The 23,844-nt window shown below is 46.2% G+C and overlaps 1 protein-coding gene across 1 annotated transcript; it reads left to right on the top strand.

The window, feature by feature from the left end:
* The first annotated feature begins 2,717 nt into the window (after positions 1–2,717).
* Positions 2,718–18,465, top strand: siah2l (seven in absentia homolog 2 (Drosophila)-like). The gene is made up of 2 exons (XM_029258065.1): positions 2,718–3,218; positions 17,365–18,465. The coding sequence occupies exons 1-2, from the start codon at positions 2,781–2,783 to the stop codon at positions 17,914–17,916; spliced, it is 990 nt and encodes a 329-aa protein (XP_029113898.1). The 5' UTR covers positions 2,718–2,780; the 3' UTR covers positions 17,917–18,465.
* Positions 18,466–23,844: the final 5,379 nt, after the last annotated feature.

The following is a 23,844-nucleotide window of genomic DNA, read 5'->3' as shown; positions in this document are numbered from 1 at the left end:
CCAGAAGGCCACACGAGTGAGAGTTGCAGTAGTCCAGACAGGAGGTCACCATGGCCTGGATAAATAGTTGGGCGCAGTCAGTTGTGAGGTAAAGAAGTGTTTGATGCCAGTTCCTCATTTGGTCATAAAGTTAAGGCTTTGTTTACACTAATGTAAGGATATTCATGTTATTAAAGCTGTTCATGTGATTGTAGCACATTTACTTTGCTGTTGGTATGTGAGGCAAAGCAGCATGAAGCTAGAAGAGGTCCAATACTTCACTGTTATCCCTCACCAGTCACTGTTTCTGTACATAGCATGAATAAAAGCACACACTGAGTCTGTCCTCACTCCTGCTGCCTTAAAGCAGTTGGTATTTCATGACAATTTAACCAATGGACTTAATAGTTATATATTTATAGTTTATTTCTATAGGGACTCAAATGTTTGAAGGACACAGAAACACCCTTCATAATGAATAATTTATTCAAACACTGACACAAGGACCCCATTTCTTGCACTTACAACCAGCCTTCCCAGCTTTTTTTTTTTTTCCTCTCTCTCTCTCTCTACCATGGCAAACACAGCCACCCCATTATTTTCTCCATAAGTGCCCCCAGTGGTTACACACACATTTAACATTATTTCCCATAATGCAACTATTTACATTAAACCACTGACGAGGGTCGTTACAATATCAACATACACTGAATTGCTCCTGGAAATTACCCAGTCTTGTAAATAATTAAATAATAGTAAGTAGCTTAAACTTGTCTGTTTAATAATAGTAATAATAATAATAATAATAATGATAATATCAATAATGTTTCACTTGTGGTACTAGATTGATATTAATAGATACTTGTGATTGACTGAGACTTCCAATATGATAGGACATTGTTCATCCATGTCATTTTATACTAAGCATAACACACACACACACACACGCTGTCTGAAACCACTTGCCCGAAGCCGGGTTGCAGCGGGCCGGAGCCTAACCCGGCAACATAGGACATAAGGCTAGAGGAGGAGGGGATACACCCAAGACGGGACACCAGTCCATCACAAAGCACCCCAAGCGGGACTCGAACCCCAGTCCCACCTGCAAGCAGGAACCAGCTCAACCCACTGCACCCCCAACATTAAGCATAACAAAGAGCATTTTTAAGTCAATGCACATTCTATAATTCAGTAATTTTTCTTTAAATGTCTGTTATTTTTAAAAAATGTTCCCATGAATGTTTATTCCATCTTTACCTTGTTGTTGTGTTGAATGACTCTGAACCAATAACTGGGGGCAGATCTTGGGCTGTCAGAACTCAGCTATGGGGCTGAGTGAAAATGCACATTTGCACTGGATGTTGTCTCTTTTTCTTGATCACATGGAGCATATTTATGGGATTAAAATGATTGTAATGGGCATAATAAAGTCAAAAAATGCCACTTTATAGACTTTATAAGCCCATTGTCTGGAAAGGAGTATATATATATATATATTTACAGAAGGAATTACATATATTATATATTTCTCATTTTCCAGGACTCCATTACGTGAGGGATGAGTATGCAGGTGTTCTATTCATTTTTTTGAAAAGAGGAGAAAATGACCAACTGACCGTAATGAGGGAGATGCTGGAATACTGTATTAATTTGGTCTTATTCTCAGTGAAGTAGACTAAAATGTCTGTCAGTGTGGTATTTTTGGGCAGCTGCTATTGCAGTGGTTAGAGCTGCTGCCTTTGGCCCCAAAGGACACAAGTTCAAATTCCACATCCAGCTGTAGTACCCTTGAGTATAGTATCTACCATAAATTCCTCCAGTAAAATTACCCAGCTGTATAAACGGGTAGATAATTTACAGGCAGCTTAACATTGTAACTCACTTTGGAGAAAAGCGTCAACTAAATGTCACGTAAATGTACTGAGACTACAGTGCAAAGATGTTCAGGTTCACTCACAGTGTGTGAATTTGTGATAGAATGTTCTGCTGATGTATGGATGAGTGACCCTAGCAGTGTAAATCACCATGGTGAAATTTGTGTGGGCTGATAACACTCCATAGAGTTCATTGGAAGTCTGTGAGAAGAAGGTCATCCTTTACATATAAATTTTGATTTGATTCTACTCGGGTGTGAGACATGAATGAAAAACCCAGATCACAGTCTGGCGCATTAGATGACCACTAGTCCGTGACACCTTCAAACTGTCCGCTAAATGCTAAGGAGGCGCGGCAGCGTGGGAAACCCTCACGTCACTCAACGACAGTAAAATGTAAGCAAGTTTTGAGAAGCCTTGAGCTGCGGTGCTTTAACTTTTGTCTGCGGTACGTGGCTTTCATTAGTTGCGCTGACTATGTGTGTGTGTGTGTGTGTTTTTTTTTTTCTCTTCCTTTCACTTTCGGCGCATTTCTGGAGAAGAAAGCCTTTTAGGATCGAGTGTTCCATCCCACCTTCATTCTTAACGCTCCGCCCTGCGTTGTGAGGATTTAATATAGCTGTACTACATTTCCCAGAGACCCTTGCTTGTAAACATCTTACGTAATAAGAAAGCTTATAACCTCGGTTTCCAAATGGTCCAAAAACTGTCAATCTTTGGTGGACATGTCCCCCGCGCGCTCAATCCCCTATCAAACGCAAGGCGGCCATGTTATGTCCCCGGGGGCTCTGTGATTTTTTTTTTTTTTTTTTTTTTTTTTTTTTTTAAATAGGAAGGGGTCAGGAAGCGGTCTTCATCCGAAGTGAGAAACGCGGCTCCGGCTTTTTGAAACACCGAGGCTGCGCCAAACAGGACGAAGCTGTCGCCATGAGCCGTCCGTCCTCAGCGGGCGGCGGAGGCGGCGGGCTCGCCGGGAAGGCAGGCGGAGGCAAACACGGAGGTTCCTCCTCGGGAGCCGCGGCGGCTGCAGCGGCGGCAGCAGCCGCAGCCGCTGCAGCGGCCGCCGCCGCCGCAGGAGTGTCAAGCTCCGTGGCTGGGTCTGGATCGGCCGCCCCGGCGTCCTCTGTGGCCCTGCCCGGGGCTGCGCTGCAGGGCCAGTCGGCGGAGCTCACGGCGCTCTTCGAGTGTCCCGTGTGCTTCGACTACGTGCTGCCGCCCATCCTGCAGTGCCAGGCCGGACACCTCGTCTGCAACCAGTGTCGCCAGAAGCTGAGTTGCTGTCCGACGTGCCGCGGCCCGCTGACGCCGAGCATCCGAAACCTGGCCATGGAAAAGGTGGCGTCCACTCTGCCCTTCCCCTGCAAGGTGAGGAGCGACAGCCGGACAAGCAACGCCGCGGCGGAGCTGCCGCTGCGCTGACAGGGCGCGCGCACGCGAACACCCCGCGACTGCCGACACTCAGCTGCGTCGTTCGGCTGCGCGCGCGCGCGCTGTACTTCGTGTGTCTCGCAGCCGAGCTGGGCTAGTTGCGTGTGTAGTGTATCGGTGTTTTTTCTTGGGTTTCCACCTTGCGTGTCTTCTGTGTTTCTGCAGCTTTCGTTGGGTTTCCACCGTGTGTTTTCTTCTTGTGTGTTTCTGGCGTGACTGGAGCCCAGTGAGTTGGCTGCTCAGTCCACCTGCTTCAGTTCATGTCATGATGATGATCATCATGTGCTGAGGTACGCGAAGGGGAGTCCTGTTACCTGCAGGCACTGACCACACAGTGCTCGTCCCATTCTGCTGTAGACTCCCTTCTAAAACACACTGCTGTTCCTACTGCTGTCCAAAGTTTCCACCATGTGATGTGACAGACGCATCTGACGTGCACTCTCTGCAGTGTGTGTTGAAAATGGACTCGGAAAAACATGTTCCTTTCCCAGGCTTCTCCTTAGAGGAACTTGCTTTGGCCGTTGCACCTGCAGTAAGTGTTGCGGGGCTCCGATCGCGTCGCTGCGCCATTAAAGTTGTATTCCGCTGGAAGCCTGGGAGTCCGCCGCTGCTGAAAGCGGATATCTGTCCTCTTCCCTTGAATGGCCCGTTGCCTAAATGCCCCCTGCTTGAGGGGGAGTTTAATGCAGTCCATTATCGAGTGTAGAGGATTGGGGGGGGGGCACTAATGGGTCTAAATCAGGGTGAAGGCCGACCCATTCCCGGTCAGATTGCGTCCCTGAGCGCATTGCCTGCAGCTCAGTTTGGAAGAGCAGCCCTTTGTGGGAACATCGTAGTGCAGGGTGTGTAATTTGTCACCTGTAAGCGTTTACCGTGTGCTGGACCTTCTCCCTACACCCCTCTGATGTGTGTGTCTGAAGGTCGCCGCCCGTTCTTGATGCGCTTCCGTTGACCGAGCTGCACGTCGCTTTGGAGGAAAGCATCTGCTAAATGAAAAACCTGTAAAACCAGTGTTTTCATTAAGTGTTGACTGCCAGCGATCAAAAGATCATAACAAAAATGTTGAGCAAGACTGTTTATAAGATGATGGGGGTTATGAATTTCAGCTGCTGTTATTTTTAAATGAATTTCTCACTTGTTTAGTGTTTCCAGGTTCCATATCTGACTTGGGTGTGTGGCATAGGCCCAGTGTGAACTTGCCTCCTTTCTTGGGATGCACCTCACCATTTCGTCCTGTTTCTAGTTAAGCGTGTTAAGTGAGAGCAGAACTTGACATACCACTTTTAATGTTTAACATCAGAGTACTTTGATTACTTGCAACACGGCAGTAACTCACTAAATCTAGCGATGCGGCCACCTTTGGCCAGTGGAATGGGCAACCGCACCATCCACCAAGTTGATGACTTTCTTTACACGTTGCCGGTAACAAGGTGCTGTATTGGAGAGCTTTCGGCAGTTGCTGGACTCATCTGTCTCTCGTTATTCGCGTAGCAATGTTTGGGTGTGTTACAGGTATGTACGTGGTGTTTCTCCATAGGGATTAACAATAGGGGCAGTGGTGACTGGTTAATGAAGCGACATCAAAGTTGAGCTTAAGATCTGAGAGGAGGTGGTTTGGCACCTGGAAGCTGGTGCAGTGAACATCGTTCAGGTTTCTTCTTCACATCAGTGCACACTGTATATATGCTTTAGGAATGTGAGCTGCTTTTGAGGGAGGTCCCTTCAAAAGCAACCGTATGACGTGATCAAGGCTGACACCTTTTGAACTTTGATTTTCGGTGGCATCAGCTGTGAAGGTGGACACAAAATTCAATGATTAATGAAAGAGAAATGTGTTCAGGATGAGGCTGGAATGGCTCACCCTGAGGCTGAGGGGTCTGGTGGAGGATGGGCGTGATGTTTTCCTGGTTTCATGCCATACGGGACCTGGGTTCGCTGGCTAAGGTCAGGTCATCAGGAGCAGAAGATGGGACGATAATGCCTGTAATGTGCATCCTCATCTCAGACTCTGGCAAATCCAATTTTGTCGGCGTTGCCTAGGAAATAACCAGAGGTTTCCCCATCGTCTCCCCTGTGCAATCACTTGCAGCAACTATTTGAGGAATCGTAACATTAGTGTTTTCTGCAGTTTTAATTTTGACAGCAATACATGTGATCTACGCTTTGTATAGAGTGATGGGCTGATAGAAGTTGGAGTCCATGGTCTTTGGGACAAAGTGCCCTTCCTTAATCTTCATGATCTTTACATCCATCCTTAGATATATGTGCTGCAATTTTTTTTTGGCATTGTGAGCTTTTATTTGCAGTCCCCCCCCATCTGGTTTCTGGACAACTGAGGGTGGTGTGTAGAATTGCCATCTTTGGACCCAAACATCACAAGTTTGAATCCCACCTACTGCTGCAGTACCCTTGAGTAAAGTACCTACCCTAAAAGTGCTCCAGTAAAATTACCCAGCTGTATAAATGGGTAAGGGTTAGTAAGTAGCATAACATTCTCTTTGGTGAAGTGTCAACATAAAGAAGAAATGTGAGTTGGGTGTTTGCTTGTTCAAGTCTAGAAGACTTTGGTGGCAGTTTGCAAGGCTGATCTTTTGTGTGATCATTGTTTTTGTGTCTCCTGCTCTGCTGATAGCTTGCAGCCTTGAAAAAGGGTGCAGAATTAGTACATTTAGGGAGGTAATTGGTTAAATGAAGTGTGTTGGTGCTCGGGTGTAATGACAACCTGCGTCCCACCCTGTACCAGAACTGCGGATCCCCTCATTGTTCCTGCTTTGGTCCCCTGCGGGTTTGTTGGCCTTAAAACAAATGTACCTTTCAATTACTCTTTTCTTAATTAGGATCTCCTCTGTTTTCCTGTAACTGAATTTGAGCTGTGGCTTTGCACACCTCTGGAGAGGTCTGGATCCTGGAAAAAAAAACATTTGTGGAGGCTTTTTTTGTGTTTCTGAAAAAAGGTAAGTAAATAGGTAACGGCTGCTAATGTGTGTACGCAAAATAAACAAACAGTGCTCACTAGTTACCGTTTCAGCTGATTGATTAATCCGTACAGTCCTTGGTGTATCAGGCGATTAAAGCTTTGACTAATCTAAATTAAGTTCAGGATTTGATTGCATTATGTGTCAAACCCAGTTTGAGACATTTTTATTGCTGAAATGCACCATTTATTGTTTGTGAAAGGACCTTTAACATGTAGCTGTAGACTGATGTGTGAACAGTTTGGTATTCCTTAATTGCTTAATGAAGTCCTTTTAATTAAAAGGTAAATTTAAATGGTGAATCCATTAACATAATTTGCCACCCCACTGGTCAGGCTAATTTTGGGCTGAAGCAGTAGCCTCAGTAGTCTTGGAGTCCATCTTTCAGCTCCATTTCCTGAAGCGGATGTAGTGAAATCCATCACAGCAGGGATAAGGCACCATTACCCTCACTCCTATGTGAGCGCGATTCTGCTGCAAGGTGGCTCCTCCACCCCCATGTACTTAACGTTAAGATTAGAGACGGCCGTTCTTAGCCCCGAACAGGTGAAGTGACTTTCTGCTGGCAGCCTGTTTTAGAAATGCTTTCCTTGGTGCTCTTAGCAGATATAGAAATGTGCAAGACGCTCAGGTGTGGTGGGCTGTTTGGTTGCCGTAGATACGCAGCGGGGACCTGTTTTTTTTTTCGAGATCATTTTCCCATAGACAAGACCAACTGAATTTTACTTGCATTTGAAACCTGCTGGGTGACATGGTGGCACAGCAGGTGGTGCTGGTTCCTCAGCTTGTGGGCTGCGTGTTCTTCAATGGGTTCAAACGCAGCTTGCCGTGTTCGCGTCGGTTGCCCACATGTGCTCCTCTTTCCTTCCACAGACCAGAGATATTCCTGGTTGATCTGTGACTCTATGCTGCCCTTTTGTGTGTCTGTGTGTGAGAATGAGTGTGTGTGATTGCCCTGCGGTGCAGTGTACCCTGCTTCACCACTGTGACTGCTATGGCTGGATGGATGGAATAATAGATTAGTGCCTCGTTATTACAACATGCAACACTATGTTTGTTGTCAAAATGAACCTAGTCGATTGAAACCCTGTAAAATGCGGTCAAACAGTGTAACAAATCTTGCCTTCCCATTTTCTGACCCCCTCATGTGCATCGGCAAATAAGCTCGGCATGCTGGCTCTCAAAAAGGATGTTTCCTGCACGAATTCCCCTATTATGTTGTGCCCCTATTATGTTAAACGGCACCCAGAAGTATCAGAGACTTTGATGGCTTCTGGAAAAGCATGCCAGCAGAAGGGTTCGAGGGCTGTGAGGCCTCACTAGTACCATCATCATCTCGCTGCCCCAGACTAGAGTGAGCGGTTCTCACCCTCCCCAGACACTCGTAGACCTGTGCTGCTACCCCCGTACCGTACCCTCGTCATCCTCATTTATTCATCCCTCCGGTTAATGAGGATGCTCCAATACTTTTCAGCTGCCTTGAGCTTGCCATTGTCAAGGCTGTTTCTCTGATCTGGTTTTGCTCCCCAGGCACAATCACTGGTCCAGGTTGGTCATCCTGCTTCTCCAGTCTGTTGGGGCTTCTCCATTTACATTTATCCATATCACAAACCCTTTCCAACAAAGTAATGGACAGCTCACAGTAAACAGTGTGTGTTTAATATTAGAAGACAAGTAGACGCAACATCAGGAGAGAAGTAGATTTGAAAGGATGAGACTTTGAATGGTGAAAAGGATTCAGCAGTTCTGAGCAACAGAGAGTGCTTGTTCCACCAGGGGGAAGTAGGTGGAGTAGTGTATCGCTCTGGGTGTAGTCAAGTGTTGGTGGCTGTTTGCTGACCATGAACTTGCTGTGGCAGCCTGGATACGTCTGTCGCACCTCGAATTCTATAGTGGTAATTGACGCTTTTGATTTTGAGAGCAGTTTCCCCTTTTAGTTCTTGAAAAGGTGACCTTACAGGTGGGAGATGGAGGATCAGCTAGGAAAAAAACGTGACAAGCTAAAGGTTCCCTTCCAGAGTCCCTGCCGTAAGCTGACTTTAGTGCAAGTCACAAATGCCCTCATACAGAACTTGTTCAAATACCCTCTGGTTTAATCAATTAATACGTATGAATTGTTTTATAATGGGTCTTTGGTATATTTTTCTCACTAATATCTCACATTCATGTTAAAATCATACAACTATAGAATATTATGGAGTACAGCGTTGCAGTTGTCATGCTGCACTATTTTGTTTTCCGTACCACCAGACCACTGTTTTTACTTGCAGATGATTGCATTTTTTTTTCTTTTTTCAATTAAAAAGTCACTTGAAGGTAAACATTCTATAAATAAGTTTTTGTAAATAAAACACCGTGGTTGATTTACACGCTGACCGAGTGTGAGGCAGTGCGGTCAGTTATACAGCCGACAGAGCTGTCGGCGATATGTCGGGGCACAAAAAAAAATAATACAAGGTTATTATAATAAGATTACGGCAGCCATCCCATATTGCGAGTATAACAAGTGGTGGTTGTAGTAAGTTAAGTTGAGGAATACCTGTATTCTCTTGACCTTAAGGTTGTGGGTTCAAGTCTGTCAAGGCTCTCTGTTCTTTTAGCCCCGAGAAAAGGAACTTGCATGAAACTGAAGGTTAGATTGACTGGGTTCTAGGGTGTGTGTGTGTGTGTGTGTGTGTGTGTGTGTGTCACACCTTGAGAGCAACTATATAAGCTAATAAACAGAGTAAATGCGAGCTGCGCTTGGGTGCTGTTGCGCATCCATATCGGAGATGGTGACCTTGGCTGGGGTTGGCGATGGTGGCGGGGGCATCTCTGGGTGCGAGCTCAGTGCCAGAGAGCAACATCTCAGAGTCATGGCGAAGAAGGTGTGATGAGTCTTTGATATGAATTGTGTGGAATTTATTTTTTCTGTCATTCCTGCATTTGCTTACGCATTTGTTTATCTGTTAATATGTTCCTGGGTGACATTTGAGTCCGCGATGCAAAACGTGTTATTTGAATAACTCCAGGTATTCCCCCCCCTTTCTGTTTCATTCCTTTGTTTCATTCATTCATTCTTATTTATTTTATTTATATAATTTTACTTTAGGGAGGCATGGTAGCAAAGGCACTTGCACCTGGTACTGGTCCTGCACTTGTCTCGGTGGTTGTGTTTCCCAGCTGCATGCTGGGGAGAGCTGGGGGGGGACAGTGCTGAGGAAGTCATCATGGATGCCCATAATGGGGCTGTCATACAGCAGGCCCCCCTCCCCTCTAGCTCTCCCATGGGGGATTTTTTAATTATGGGGTGTTTGGGGGACGGATACTTCGGCCGGCGATGATAAGAGCAGAGTCGGACCCTTGGAGCCGAGACCACCAATGTGGAGCGTGGGCCCCCAGGGAGATGATTGACACCTTCACGCTCCTCGAGTCCATCAGTGCTGGGTTACCGAGTCGATCCCAGGAAGGGCACATGCCCCCGTGTCGGTCCAGACGTGGCTTCCGAATGTCGACCTCGATCCTCTTGTCGTCTGTCTGCGGCACGTGAGCCGTCTGGCTGCCGGTGCCGGCAACTGAAACCGTATGCGAAGCAGGTACACGCGAATGTGGAGGTTCACAAATTACCATCTGGTGCACTGCCGGCTCCCATCACCTTTGCGAGAGGGTTTGCGTGTGCGTTCACCGTTAAGTGCCAGCACGCGTGTTCGCTGCAATTAGTGTCAGTTTCAGTGCGTGACCCAACAAACGACAGCTGCCGGCCACGAAACTGGATAACGAGAAACTCCATTATCCTCGCCTGTCTCTCTTCCTTTGTGCCATTTCCTTCGCTTTGTAATTTCAGCTCAGAAATCCTGTCAAGCCTGCAGCACTGACGCCTCCAGATGACGGTGGTCGTACATATATTTTGTACCGGTGTTCCTGGTATAGGTTATTAAACAAAATATTGTTGCCTCAAAGCCCTGTACTGTGATAGGAATGTGTACTGATACGCTTACTCTAGTAAAAATGACAAGTTTAGTTCTACTGTATCAGTTCACGACAAGTACCTTGATCAAGGGTGCTACAGCAAGAAGTGGGGATTCGAACCCAGGACCTTTGAGTGTAAGACAGCTTTCACATCTGCAAACCCATGATGACCACTATATATTTGTGTGTATTTATGGCATTCCTTCAGTTTAATCTTTTTTTCCCTCTTGTTGAAGGCGTTCCTTAGATTTTTCCCTTATTTACAAATTGTGCAAAATAATCACCTGCCCCCCCCCGTCACTGAGTGACATATGTTTGTCTGCACTTGCCAGCATGATGCTCTGTACCCCTGTCTGGCTGACAAACATTCCTCACGTTGGCTGTGCACAAAGGATGCTCGCTGTCCCTGCAGCTGGGATAATCTGCACCACCCCCCCCCCCCCCCCATTGCACTGCCACTCACCAGCTGTTCCTGAAAATAGATAACCGTTTTAGATTGTGGGCTTTTGGCAATGTTGTGTTTCTCATCGGTTTGTGGTGTTTATGCCTGACTTGAGGTGTGTGTGTCTCAACTGCTGTACCTCCAGGTACGGACGTGTGTGACAGCTCTTCCACTCCTCACTGCCCCTCTGAAATGGCATCACAGCATGGATGTGTCCCTCCCCAGCAGGGGGCAACGGGGGGAAATCAAAGGAAATTGCTGAAAAGTGCTTCCTCTGTTCCACTGCCAGAGAAGACTGCTTTCTGTCCTGTTTGTTTCTACTGGGAATGCCACACACACTCTCTCTCTCTCTCCTTGCACTGCCACTTGCTGGAGCCTGTGGTGCTGGATGGGCCTGAGAGAAAAATGCATTAAATTGGAGAAGACTTGCTTAATGAAAACAAAGAGGGAGTGCAGGGCTCAATATGGCTGACTTCATGGGGGGGGGAGGTGGAAAAATCATGAGGTTGAGGAGGGGGAGTTGCATGAGCCCGACACACCCCCCTCCCTCTCCTACACATACACACACACGCCATCTCACGCTGGCTCATTCCACGTTGCTCTCTGCGCTGGGCGGCCGGATTGTTGCCATGAAGAGCGCCGACCCGAAGGACAAGGAGGAGGAGCAGCGGGACTGGGTCTGAGGGCTCGATCTGTGTTCCGTCTCATCTCTTGACGCTAGGTTTTGTTTGTGTGTGTGTGTGTGTGTGTGTGTGTGTGTGTGTGTGTGGTGGGAAGTGCCAACATGTTACCGTAGCGACAGGGCATTAGCGATGTGGAGTGTGAGCGGGAAGTGACGGCACGTGCTGCACGTGTGTGTTTGTCACCTTCTGGTTGACTTCCTTTTGGCGAGACATTGCTGATCTGTTACTGAGCTTTGAACAGGAGCTTCCTCATTTAATCTGTGAGGCGTACTAGAGATGTTGCGGTTCTGACGGAGGCTGGGGGGAGTGATATGATTGGGGGGCGTGGTTTTGTGAGCAACCACCAAGACCATCCCGTGCCTCTTAGAGCACAGAATTGACAGCGGAGGTAGTTGCACCAGGGCCCCCGGGCAGCTTCCCGTTCTTTTCCTGTAGGTTGCTCATTCTTGATCGTGTGGCACCGCAGCCTCACAACCGCATACAAACGGCAGGGAAGTCCTCACAGCGCAGGGCACATGCGTATCTGGTTGGACTGGGAAGAAAGTGAAGCCCCCCCCCCCTTTTTTTTTTTTTTTTTTTTTTTTTTTCTTTTCCCCCCCCAGAAGGTTTTGAGGACGTTTCTCTGTAGATCAGCAGTCCTCTTGAGTGCGCCTGTAGAGGAACTGTGTGTGTGTGTGTGTGTGTGTGTGTGTGTGTGTGTGTGTGTGTGTGTGTGTGTGTGTGTGTGGAAAAAGTGTGAGACGGACAGAATGCTCTGCCCTTCCTCCTGCCTGCCGCTCCTGCGGGAACTCTCGCAGTGGCGCTGTCTGCTCGGGTGGTCCCGGCCTCCCGGAGCGGAGGGCGCCCGGCCCGTTTGCCACGCCAAGCCACTGTCGGGGGGCCAGGTGAGTCGCGGCCGTCACGTCTTTCTCTCCCTGCACCTGTAACTCGGATGCATGTCGCGTGGGACGGTGACATGCGTCGGCACAGCATTGTTTCCCACGGTAAAGACACTCATCACCTGTCATCTGCTTTTCATCTTGAAAAGATCACATTTTATTCACTCAGAATAAAAAAAAAGTAAAAGTTGGAGAAGATAATGGTAAAGATGTGGTAAAGATTTCTCTCGACAGAGAAATTATTACATTGAATTTGTGTGTGTGCGCACGCGCGCTCACGCACTCTTCTTTGTGTGCTGGTGAGGCAGCCTTTGGCTCTTGCTGCTCTGCAGGGGAGGCTTTGCTCTCTCAACTCTGTCTCACACTTGAGCTCTTTTATGTGCTAGCTGTGCTTCACCCATGTGGAGCGATGTGCAGCAGCGGAGTGCTTACAGCCCCAGGGCCCCGAGACAGAGCCCCGACTCCCCCGCAGCTGCTGACCCTCTGCACCGAGTGCAATCGGACCCCTCGCCCGCCACCGGGATCCTTTTCCAGGTTGTGCAAGATGCTGGTTCTCGGTGAACTCGTTAGTAAATGCAGCGCTGCCGTCCTGGAAGCGGGTGACCTCATCGAGCAAGAGGTTCCTTAACTTGTCAGCAGGTGGCACAGTGGTTAAGGAGCTGCACCTTTTCACCAGAAGGTCACAGGATTAAAATCCTGAAAAAGGAGCTGCTGTACTGATGCTGCTACATGCACGTTGAAAATGCATTGCTTGAATTGATGTGGGCAGTCTGCATACGTTAAGAACGGAAACCCCACAATCCTTTGTGTCTTTAGGGTCCCCCTGGCTACGTGGTGATGCTTTGCAGCCTCAGGCGGTGACAACGGCGTCACGGTATGTGAGGCCCCATCTGTCCCGTCTCCTCATCCATCAGACAGGCTCCTTCCCCAGGGACCGAAGGCTGCCCGCTGTCCAGCGTGGCCCATCTGGCATCGGCTCTCTTGCCTGCTCCCTCTCTCTTGCTCGCTCGTTCTCCCCCCTTTTGCCTGCTTCTTCATGTTGGCGTTCATTTGCTTCGCTGATGCTTTTATCCACTTATTCGGCTGCGCGTTTGCCGAGACGGCTCCGCTCGAGTGCCTACAAGAGCCCTGCGGGCCATCCGAACGCATGCAAGCTGCTCAATTCACTCGTTGCGTTTACTCTTGTCTCCTATTGCCGCAGCTGCGTTTTTGCAGGCTGTGGCAGCGGCGCCGTTTATCGTAGCAAGTCAGTCTGTTGTGACCTTCAGGGTGCCAGTTGAACATCTTTTTAGTAAGCTCTGCTGGTGGTGGGGGTAAACGGGTCTGGTGAGTGTGGCTAAAAGAAATAAAATGGTCCAGTAAATAAAAATAAATTGAGGTGTTTGTTAGAAGTGGTCAAGGGTGCAGTGGGTCCCCTGCTAGAGGGCAAGTGCATTGTGCCAGCGCACCGGTGGTCGTTGATGTGCGAGTGCAAAGGCTGGATTCTGGAGTGTGGCACTGGAGCCTCTAGATGCTCTCAGGACTGTCCACAGGACAGGCAACGATATAGACACTTGGCTGCCTCCCCGTGGCCTGACTGCCATATCGAGCGCAGAGGCGGGATCCATTCTGGCAGGTTTCTCTTTCGTCATTGTACGTCCCGGGCCTCGCCGAGCGGAACCAACAAAGGACGGCTGCTCTGTTTGCTTTCTTTGTTGTTTTTCTGAAGTGACAGTTAAAAGGGAGTCTTGACTGCCATGCATCAATGTCCACGCTCGCAGTCCAAGCTGCAGCGTAGCCCGGCAGTGCTTTGCGGAGACGCTCTGCCCTGAAGCTTCTGCCTTTGTTGTCAGGCTCTAGTTGTCAAGAGGTTGGAGTTCCTCATTATTTCACTATATATATATATATATATATATATATATATATATATATATATATATATATATATATATGATCATTATTGAGAATTCTCGATTCAAGGTCAAGTATGGCGAAAAAGAAAAATTGGTCCTTACATTGACTCGTTGACTTAGGAATATAAATAATGGAAGGCTGCTAGTTACATGTTTGAAAACCACTCTGTTACAATCAAATTAATAATCCAGATGTCCTTCTATTGTTGTTATTGTGGGTTATGTTCTGTGGAGGCGTTTTATATAGCTATAATAAATTTTAAAAATGCTCTAAGACCAGATGGATAGAGACAAGTTTGTTTTTTAAGAAAATATTTGTGAGAATACGCGGGGGGGAATTCTAAAACATATAATTGCACTGTGTGTGAAACTTGAGGGGCCAATCTATTTCTGCCCTAAATATGGAATCTGATGCTACTTTTTCAATTTCGTGAATAATAATAAAAAAAAAAAAATCTGTATTGTATGAAGTGCTGAAATCCGTTCCTGAATTGCATTTATTTTGCAGTGGACAAATGAAAACCAAAATTTGTCTACATTGCTGTGAGAAATATTTGCCAATTTTTAAAAAAAAAAACAAAATTAAGCATTTTTCAGAATTGTGCTGTTTTTGCAGCTTTTTGACGTTTAATTTGATCAGATCTTTTAGTCTTTTCCAAGAGTATATGAATGGTGTCAGAGAAAGACACCAGTATTGTTGTTATCGTTTCCCTAGTTTGAAGAATAATGAAATGTGCCAGTCATAGGTCTGCTGGATATGCCACCTTTAGCTGCAACGACTGCAACTAAATGCTTCCCGTAACTGTTGACCGGGGTGTTTATCACTGGAGGAATTTTTGCCCACTTACAATGAAATATAATGTCAAAAAGCTGGAAAAAACATAACATTTTATAGGGGGCAAACACTTTTTCACAGCCCTGTATATAGTGCACTCCCAGCTTCCCTCCTTCTGGGCCACCAGACTGAGCACCACACTTTTTTTTTGGAGCTAGGAAGCGATAAGGGAATATTTGTGTAATGTTGGGGGGGGTGGGGGGGATATACTGGTCCCACCAGCATAGGGGGATTAGATGTTTTCTTTGATCTGCTGCTGCTGGTGGGGGGGATTCAGACTTCCTTTGCTGGCTAAGTGAAGAACACACATTAGAGGGTGTGAAATGGGAACATGTTAATTATTAAACCCCGACCGAGTCCCCGTCTCCCTATTCTACAGCCTGGCATGTCTCTTCCGGCTTTTCGGCAGCAACGCTTCGTCCCCAGGGAGTTCCAATTCAGAAAAAGGGTTCAAAGTTTTTAAATTCAGTTTTTAAAAAAAATCACTGGCTGTGTTTTTTTTTTTTTTTTTTTTAAATAGGTCAAATTTATAAATTTGTTCCCAGTTAATACATCCCAAATGCTGAGGGAGCATTTTTTTTTTTTATAATTAGTTTGTAATTTTTAATTCCCCACTTCTGCTTTAAGGGGTTTTTTGCTCTGCTTGTGTGTGAAGGAGGGTGACTGTGTTTATTTCGTTCCCGCGTCCTTTTTTGTGGGCTGTTTGCCCCTGCGTGGTGCCTGTCCCTTGAGGCTGAACATCATTAATAACGGCAGCTTATTAAAGTGGCCCGTCTGCTAAATCAAAAGCTGTCTCCCCCCCCCCCCACCCCCAGTGGCATACAGGAGCGTGGTGCTGGAGCACATTAGCTAATCACTCGGAGACATGATCTCAAGCCGCCGTTTGAGGGAGGAGGACATTTTCGAGATTGGCTTTTTGATTGGCGTTACCTTTTTTTCCCTGTGATGGAGGGAGGTGGCACCGGTTTGAGAGGGAGGGATGGTGAGGTGTGCACAAGAGGGGCACAGCGCGTCGCCGTCGCTTGGTCTTTTGTCTGTCACGATGCCCGTGGCTTTCGTTCCATGGGGACGTTCCACATGGGTAATGGTGATTGATCTGGTAAGGAAGCCTGAGTTTGTACCCCGTTCAGATGAATAACTGAAGATGACAAACAGCAGTGGTAGTGAGGAGCCCTGGCTGATGATGACATCCATCATGAAAGTGTGTGAGCTACCTGGTGTTTGGGCTCAAAGTTGCCAAATTTGTGTTTTGTTATGAATTATACATGTCCAAGATGGATTTATGTAATCACTTAAGTAGAATTTGTGTCACTTAAGTAGCGTACTGTCTTTGTTGGAGCTGTCATCTAGCAATACAAGGACTCCAGGTTCAAATCTCACTACTGCTGTAGTGCCCTTGATCAAAGTACTTGCACTGAATTGATACTGTAAGAAGTACAAAAGTGTATTAATGGGAAAATTGTTATAAGTGGCTTATTGTACAAACTGGTCAAGTCACCTTCGACAAAGGTGTCAGTGTCAGATGATAATGCATATAGTCCTCAATGTGTGACACATGCACCTTATGAAATTCCAGCCTTATGACACCTGTCAAATCAACCCTGTTATATTTCTGAATTTTGATGTTTGGCTCCATATTTTTTCCTGGAATGTTTAGGTTGGGCAGGTGCATAGCCCTCCTATCCATTCCTAAATATCCACTCAGCGGAGGGAGGGGATAAAGGCCTTGGCTTCGCTTCTTCTGCCAGCACCTGTAAATGATCCGTTTAATAGCGCTAAGGTTCAGCACATTTCTGTGCGTGTGTGAGCCCATTAGTGCACAACATGAAAAGACTTCACTGACAAAGCTGGATTAAAATACTGTCCTCTGCAGATTATTTCGAGGTTACAGCGTTAAATGGTTTCTCTCTTTGAGTCTGCAGACCCGTGTGTCCCAAATGAATGAGGATGTTTGTATTTCTCCTGCTGCCTAGAGTGAGCCTCTGGCTGTTTTTGATGCTAGGGGTTGGGGGTGCTGCACGGGGAGCATACGCTTTCCTGGCAGAGTTCTCGAACCCCAATGTCACAGTCACCTTCCTTTCTGTACCCTGTCTTAAGTGATCAAGGAGAGAGTTCTTTTACTGTAACAGTGTAATTCATCTTCTGATGATGGACCCAAGCAGTTCAGTTCCCCCATCCCCCATTTACCCCCTGTGCCCCCCATCTCTCGCTCACTCACACACACAGCAACACAATGTGGTATGACATGGTCTGTGAAGCTCCACACTGAAGCACACACAGAATACAAATTGTATTAGCTGTCTGATGGATATTGGATTAACATTTCTCTGCATCCTGTCCCTTCTTCCTTGTCTTTGTCCTCTCTTCCTCCGCTGTCCCTCTCCCCTTGTTGCCCTCCTCTTTGTCTGTCTCTGCTTCCTCGTATCGCAGTACGCCTCCGCCGGCTGCCTACTGTCCCTGCATCACAGCGAGAAACCGGAGCACGAGGAGCTGTGCGAGTTCCGGCCGTACTCGTGCCCCTGTCCGGGGGCTTCCTGCAAGTGGCAGGGCTCACTCGAGGCGGTTATGCCTCACCTCATGCATGCCCACAAGTCCATCACAACGCTGCAGGGTGAGGACATCGTCTTCCTTGCGACGGACATCAACCTGCCTGGTGCCGTGGACTGGGTCATGATGCAGTCCTGTTTCGGACACCACTTCATGCTGGTGCTGGAGAAGCAGGAGAAGTACGAGGGCCACCAGCAGTTCTTCGCCATCGTACTGCTCATCGGCGCCCGCAAGCAGGCTGAGAACTTTGCCTACCGTCTGGAGCTGAACGGGCACCGGCGGCGTCTCACGTGGGAGGCCACGCCCCGCTCTATTCATGACGGTGTGGCGGCCGCCATCATGAACAGTGACTGCCTGGTGTTCGATACCTCCATCGCCCACCTGTTCGCGGACAATGGTAACCTGGGCATCAATGTCACCATCTCCATGTGCTGAGGCACCTGCCACCCAGGAGCGAACTCTTCCAGCTCCTTTGGTTGACACGAAATCCCTGGCACCAGGTTGCCGGTTGCTTGTGCTGTAGAGTATTTTAGCAGGAAAAGAGATCTGTGTGCGTGTATGTATGTCTGTCTTTTCTGAGATTGGCTTCTTGACACGGTCGAGCTGAGCACTTCCCGTTGTTGGCTTTCACCGTTGTGGAACGGGTGCTTGGAAGATGGCAGGAGAAGTTAAGGTTGAACGTGTAAGAGGACCTGATTTGTATCCTGTAGGGGTGAGAGTACAAGTGGGAAGGTGATGTGCTGACTCACTCAGTCCTGTCCCTCCCCAGGTACTGTGACCACCCCACGGGCCTTGGTGTGTCGCTGTGTGACAGCCCCAGGCGAAGCTGCCCTGTTGAGGTGGCTTCTGTAGCCCAGTCGTGCAGTGCTGCCACCAGGGCTTCCTGGTAGTGCAGCAGCCACAGCTATTTATTTATTTTGTGATGGTGTGGCATGAAAAGGTGCCGGAATGCTCGTGCAGGTCCGGGGACTCAGCTCTGGCCGGTCAAGGTCTCCTTGAGATCGCAAGGACTGGAAGGCCTTTGCAGACTGGCAACGGTGCACTGGCAGGTGGCGGGCCCTTCTAAGGAAAGTGTTGAAATCACAAAGAGAGGCTAGACCAGGACTGACACGGAGGGATCCAACTCCACAGTTTTTCTCAAACGATGGTGTCTGAGCTGTCCTCTGAAAGGCGATTTGCAGCACGACTCGTTTCACGTTTGTTCACAGAGGAGGATTTTGGCCTTTCCGTCAGCCATGGTTACAAGAAGAGGCTGTCAAGGAACCAGTCTTCCCCACAGGTCGGGTGATGATTTAGCACCCACTTTGGAAGCTGATGGGTGTGAAGAAGATGGAGAGTTGCTGGCGTAGCTGAAGAACATGTCACGTTGACTTCACAGAACTTGAGAGGGAGAGCAGTGCAAGCTGTGTGAAGACGGCCCTTCCCTTCCTGTAGGGATGTATAGGATGTTGCCAGAATGCATAAGGAATGAGGGAAAACGCACAAAGCAGGTTCTGGAGCTCTGACTCCTTCACAGATAGTCTTTAGCATTATACAGAAGGTCATTATATGGTAAAGTTAACAGTATTGTAACAGTTTTACCCGTTTTCCAAAATCTGATTGGCCAGCAGCACACATCTGTGCTCCTGTATGACACCATCTTTCAGACGAGGGTCCTTTTCGTGCCATTTATTGATCTCCACTACAGGTGCTAAAAGCGTGCTGGGATGCACTCTCGGCCTTTCGATTAGCGCTCCCTTGTGACTTTTCTCTGCGCAATCGGAGGATCCCCAATGGAGGTCACTCTGGTGTGGCTCAAATACTGTTGGCTGCTCACTTTTCTGTTCTTGCCCAGTTTCTTTTTAAGCTCTAACTTCAGTTGCAGTTATTGGAAGCCACAGTATCTTTCTATAACTATTGTTATTTCATAGGAGATGATGGAGAGAGACCGCTGTGAATTTGTTGTATCTGCGTATGTGTATGTCATTTACTTATTTATTTTTTATTCTGATCGTGCTAGCTTATGTATTACTGCAAACTCCCACCCCATTTAAGTTTCAGATGTACAAATGGAACATTTAACGGTTGAAATATTTCTTCTTCTGGTCAGATATTCACTAAGCCTTACTTCTCTACTGACAGCAGTGACCGGACCAGATAAACGCCACTTGTTTCTTTGCTGAGCACAGAGGCATTGTGGGTAAACATGCTCTTAGGAAGGAATACTTATACTAAATCGAATACACACATTACAATTACAAAAAACTTGCAATTCAGAAAATACCTCGGACTATGGACATGTCTGTACAAACACTAAAAAAGGTCCTTCATGCTTCACTGGTCTGAGACCATCCACATGACCCGTTAGTTGCCATATCTGGTTCTGTTTCTCTCAAATGGCTAAAATATGTATATTTAGAACCATATATTTTGTAAACAAATTGTAAAAGGCATTGCTTCTCTGGGGAAAAAAAAAAAAAAAAAATTGTCATGTGTTTATGTAGAAAAGCTTGAGGTTACCTGCTAAATATTATTTGGGTTTTCGATGTGTTGTGGATTAATTTTGATATGGATTTCGTGTTATGGATTTGAAGAATCTGTATATGCTTTAGTTTTTTTTTTTGACCGCAGGTGATAACGATTCAGAAGTTAATTTCTGCACTCGTTTGTCGTCTGCAGGATGTTCACTTTTTCTTCCGCTTTTTATCAGGTGCTGGAGCACACATTGCTAAATTATATTTACCTGAAATAGAGATGAACCTCTAAACAATGAACTTGTCCATATTCAGTGTCGAAATGCAGCCCGTTTTTAATCGGTCCATTGTTTTTGTGCAGCAGTCCCAGAATGAAGTTAACCAACCAGGTGGGTGCCGGTTTGTATTTTTTTTTTTTTTTTTTTTTCCCTCTCTCTTCCCCACCCCAAGGAGGTTTCAGCCTCAAAGACCCCATAAAGCACTACTGAAATGATGGCACTTAAACTGGTTATTGCCCAGATTCAGTTGATTAGCCTATGCTGTTTCGCTGAAGGATGGACACAGCTTCCCAAAAGCTATTTTCCACACAGCGTGACGCTGCACTAAGACGAGTAAAATACCATGTTCTACAGAGATGTAGATCCTCACTGTTACCATAATTGTGGCTAGATCTGCTTTACTGCTGCCCTGCTGTATGAGCACCTCATCTATGATGCCAGTGTGTGGACTCCAGTTCTTTCGATATTGATATGAGCAGGACCTTGATGGGCAGTAGAGCTATTAACTGATCATGTTGTCAGTTTATGGGAACATGTCACTTATTCGATGGACATCCATAGATTTGGGCTTCAGGGTACAGGGTTACTCTGTGCTATGTGTTTTCTTGCAGTCGTTCTGAGGACCTGAAGCATGATCGCTCGTCCTCAGAATGATGAACGTTGATCTGCATCGTCATTCGGTTCTCTCCGCCGGTTTCGATATTCCCTGCTCATTTAAGAGTGGATGAGCCCTGTCCCCTTGGCCTGGTGTGTATCTGTGTGTTCACCTTCAGTCCGATCAGCGTAATCACTTAAGTGGTGCTTACACTCTTCGTTCTCCCAGAGGGACCACAGAGCAGCACGGTGTTGTGCTCATCAGTCAAATGGGCCTTTTATTAAAAACAGCGGAACTCATTAATGCTCCTATTACTTAACCTTAATTAATGTATCACTTGTAGCTTAGCTTCCAGGAATCATAATAAGCAAATTGCTTGCAGTTACAATATGAATACATAATTACAGCATATCACTAAGTATGAGACTTTGTAAACAGTGTCTCCATGGCTGTAGCCATACTCGCTGAAAGCTGTTGCATCTTTTACCCGTGAATTTGGCATCAGGGAGCCCGTTAACCTCTGCTCGTGTCATTGCCGTTGTGTCCGTGTCTCCTCTTAGTGGCCTGAAGGAGTCGCGACCCTACTATATGCAGTAGACCTTCAGTTTACAGACCCTCAGGGCTCTCGACTCATGTGTTGCACAGCTCCGGACAACACTACACCTCAACAAGAAGTACTACGCTGCCAGATGATGTATTTACAGTTCTTGTGCAATAAAATGTCTCCCTGGTCCATTTTGCCATCATCACACCTTTTGTTTCTAACCCTTCCGCATGAGATGGAATGAACTGCCTGCAAGCCAAACCCTAACAAAATGAACATAATCACTTCAATCTAAAATGGTCACGTGTGCATGTGTCTATATGTGTGCGTGTTTATCCTTTGTGTAAATGCTAAGCAATTTTGGTTTTCTAAAAATGGAAAAGCCAAATCTGTGCTAATATTCCTAAATCCGCTTAAGTCGGAACAAATGTGCCGCAACGCAGCCCATCCTTAGATTAAGTTGTAACCCTTATAAACAAAGTCCAAGTCAAATAATACACTAGCCTGACTTGACACCGTGTATTTGTTTGTCCAGTGACCGTGTTCTTCGGTTTTCTCTACATATTAATATTAGGGGAAGGGGGTTAAGCAATATTGAAAGTGGTTATTGTATGTTTGCGGTATTCATTAATGTTCCGTTTTTCTCTCCGTTGGTGTACAGAAGCCCTTTTGTGGGAAAGGCTTGAAGGGAGCAGAGAGCTCCGTATCACAAACATACATATGTGTTTGTGTGTGTGTATATAATATATACACACACAGAGCTATAAACACCTATGAAATGTACCCCATACACAGAGGAGTGGGAAAGCAATACTCCAGAGCTAATGGACAGGGAGGAACGATGTCCTTAGGCGTGTCTCAGCTGCTATGACCAAGGAGAGTTGAAATTCAAAGGAAACTGGGTTCAAAACCTATAAATATGGATGTGAAGGGGAGAAGCTGCCAATCAAAAGGGAGCACAAAGCTATTCCACAAGAAGCTGGCCTCAACCGGCCTTTATACCGATTCCCTGGAACCCATCCATGTTTTACCAAGTTAAAAATCTGTATTCAGCCTGATGCCTTCTACCTCGGATGTTAATAAGGCTTTGTGCGCCCAGTACACGAGGCCCTTAGAGAGCAGGTGGTTCATAAATAAGTCTCCATAAAAATGGCTTTTTATGATCACTGTGTACTTTGTGGTTGGAAACCAGTTTAGGGTCAATTAAAAACTGAACCAGTAGTTTTTTTTTTTTTTTTTTTTCTTTTTCCTTTTTTTTTGGTCTAACAAAGCAATCTAACATTAAATATTTCAACCAAAGACAATATCAGCTGAAGAAAGTAAAGAGGGAACTTGAAAAAATATAAAAGTAGGGCTTGCGTTTTCTCTTTGGTCTGTTCATGTATTTCCTTTCCATGAAGTCAGAAGTATATGTATTATTATATGGTAGAAGTATAATTACACTGAAAATGATGTATCTTCAGTAATGACTGTATAACCTATATAAACTACACTTTGCTTTTAATATAAAATCTGTGTGTTCTGCTTGGAGGTTCATCTTTTCTTTTAATCCTCCCCCCCAAAAAAAAAATTGGAATGGGGTTTGTGTAATGATGGAATATATTTGTGTACATCTGTACCCGTGTGTATTAAAAGCTGCTGTATCTAGTTAACACGTTCACATTTACAGATTACTACTGTATACATCCAGACAGTCGTCTATACCGCAGTATACCCAAATTTACGTTAAAGCATCTCTACGTCAACTTTGGCTTTTTTTGCAAGCATATTAATGAAGGTTATATGTGCAAGAGGACTAAAAGTGATTTTTAAATCAATTTCTCATTTGAAAGCCACCCTTATCCACTCATCGTTAGGCAATTAAATATTTAGGAGCCTGCTACCAGGAACGAAAAGCTCTTAATATGATTAAGTCTTAAACGGCTAAGAAGAGCGGATTAGTCACGGCTGTCCTTAGATCGGTAATTAACATGCGCAGGCGAGGGCTTTGCAGGTCCCCTCGAGTAGCCCACTGTGCACTGGGAGATAACGCCGATAAACGGAAAGCCAGTCGTCGCCACCAGGCTCCACGTTCACTCACTCCTTTCGTTAAGCTTTTCTTTCCCGCATCGTTTCTCAACTAGACCTTGAGAGAGGCGGTTTTCCGAGGAAAATTTCGGCTGCGAGTTCTTTGCTGGAAGTCGGCCTGAGATGTGCGTTTTCTGTGAACCCGGAAGGAGGAATAAAAAATAACATTTATTAAAGTCTGCGTTCAGATTAAACAGTGGCTTTTTTTGTAGCTGATAAAAGGGAGTAAACCCATACAGTGTTTGCTACACCCATTTACAGGGCTTTTTTGTAGTCACTTCCATTTGGTTATTTTACTGTAGAAATAGAGCTGAAAACGTGAATTAAAAAAAAAAGTGTGAAATTGGTATCGCAGCAGTAGAGCTGTGGGTCTGGACATGGGTTTGAATCCAGCTCAGGCTGTCTGGAATTTGTATGTTCTCCTCA

Source organism: Scleropages formosus, chromosome 14 (assembly GCF_900964775.1).
Source record: "Scleropages formosus chromosome 14, fSclFor1.1, whole genome shotgun sequence".
NCBI lineage: Eukaryota > Metazoa > Chordata > Actinopteri > Osteoglossiformes > Osteoglossidae > Scleropages > Scleropages formosus.
The sequence above is the reverse complement of the archived record's forward strand: the minus strand, read 5'-3'. Positions and strand labels throughout refer to the sequence as shown.

Excerpts from the sequence above, each read along its gene's own strand:
- siah2l (XM_029258065.1), top strand. The coding sequence starts at position 2,781 with ATGAGCCGTCCGTCCTCAGCGGGCGGCGGAGGCGGCGGGCTCGCCGGG. Across the intron at positions 3,219-17,364 it reads CTCTGCCCTTCCCCTGCAAG|TACGCCTCCGCCGGCTGCCT; the intron begins GTGAGGAGCGAC and ends CTCGTATCGCAG.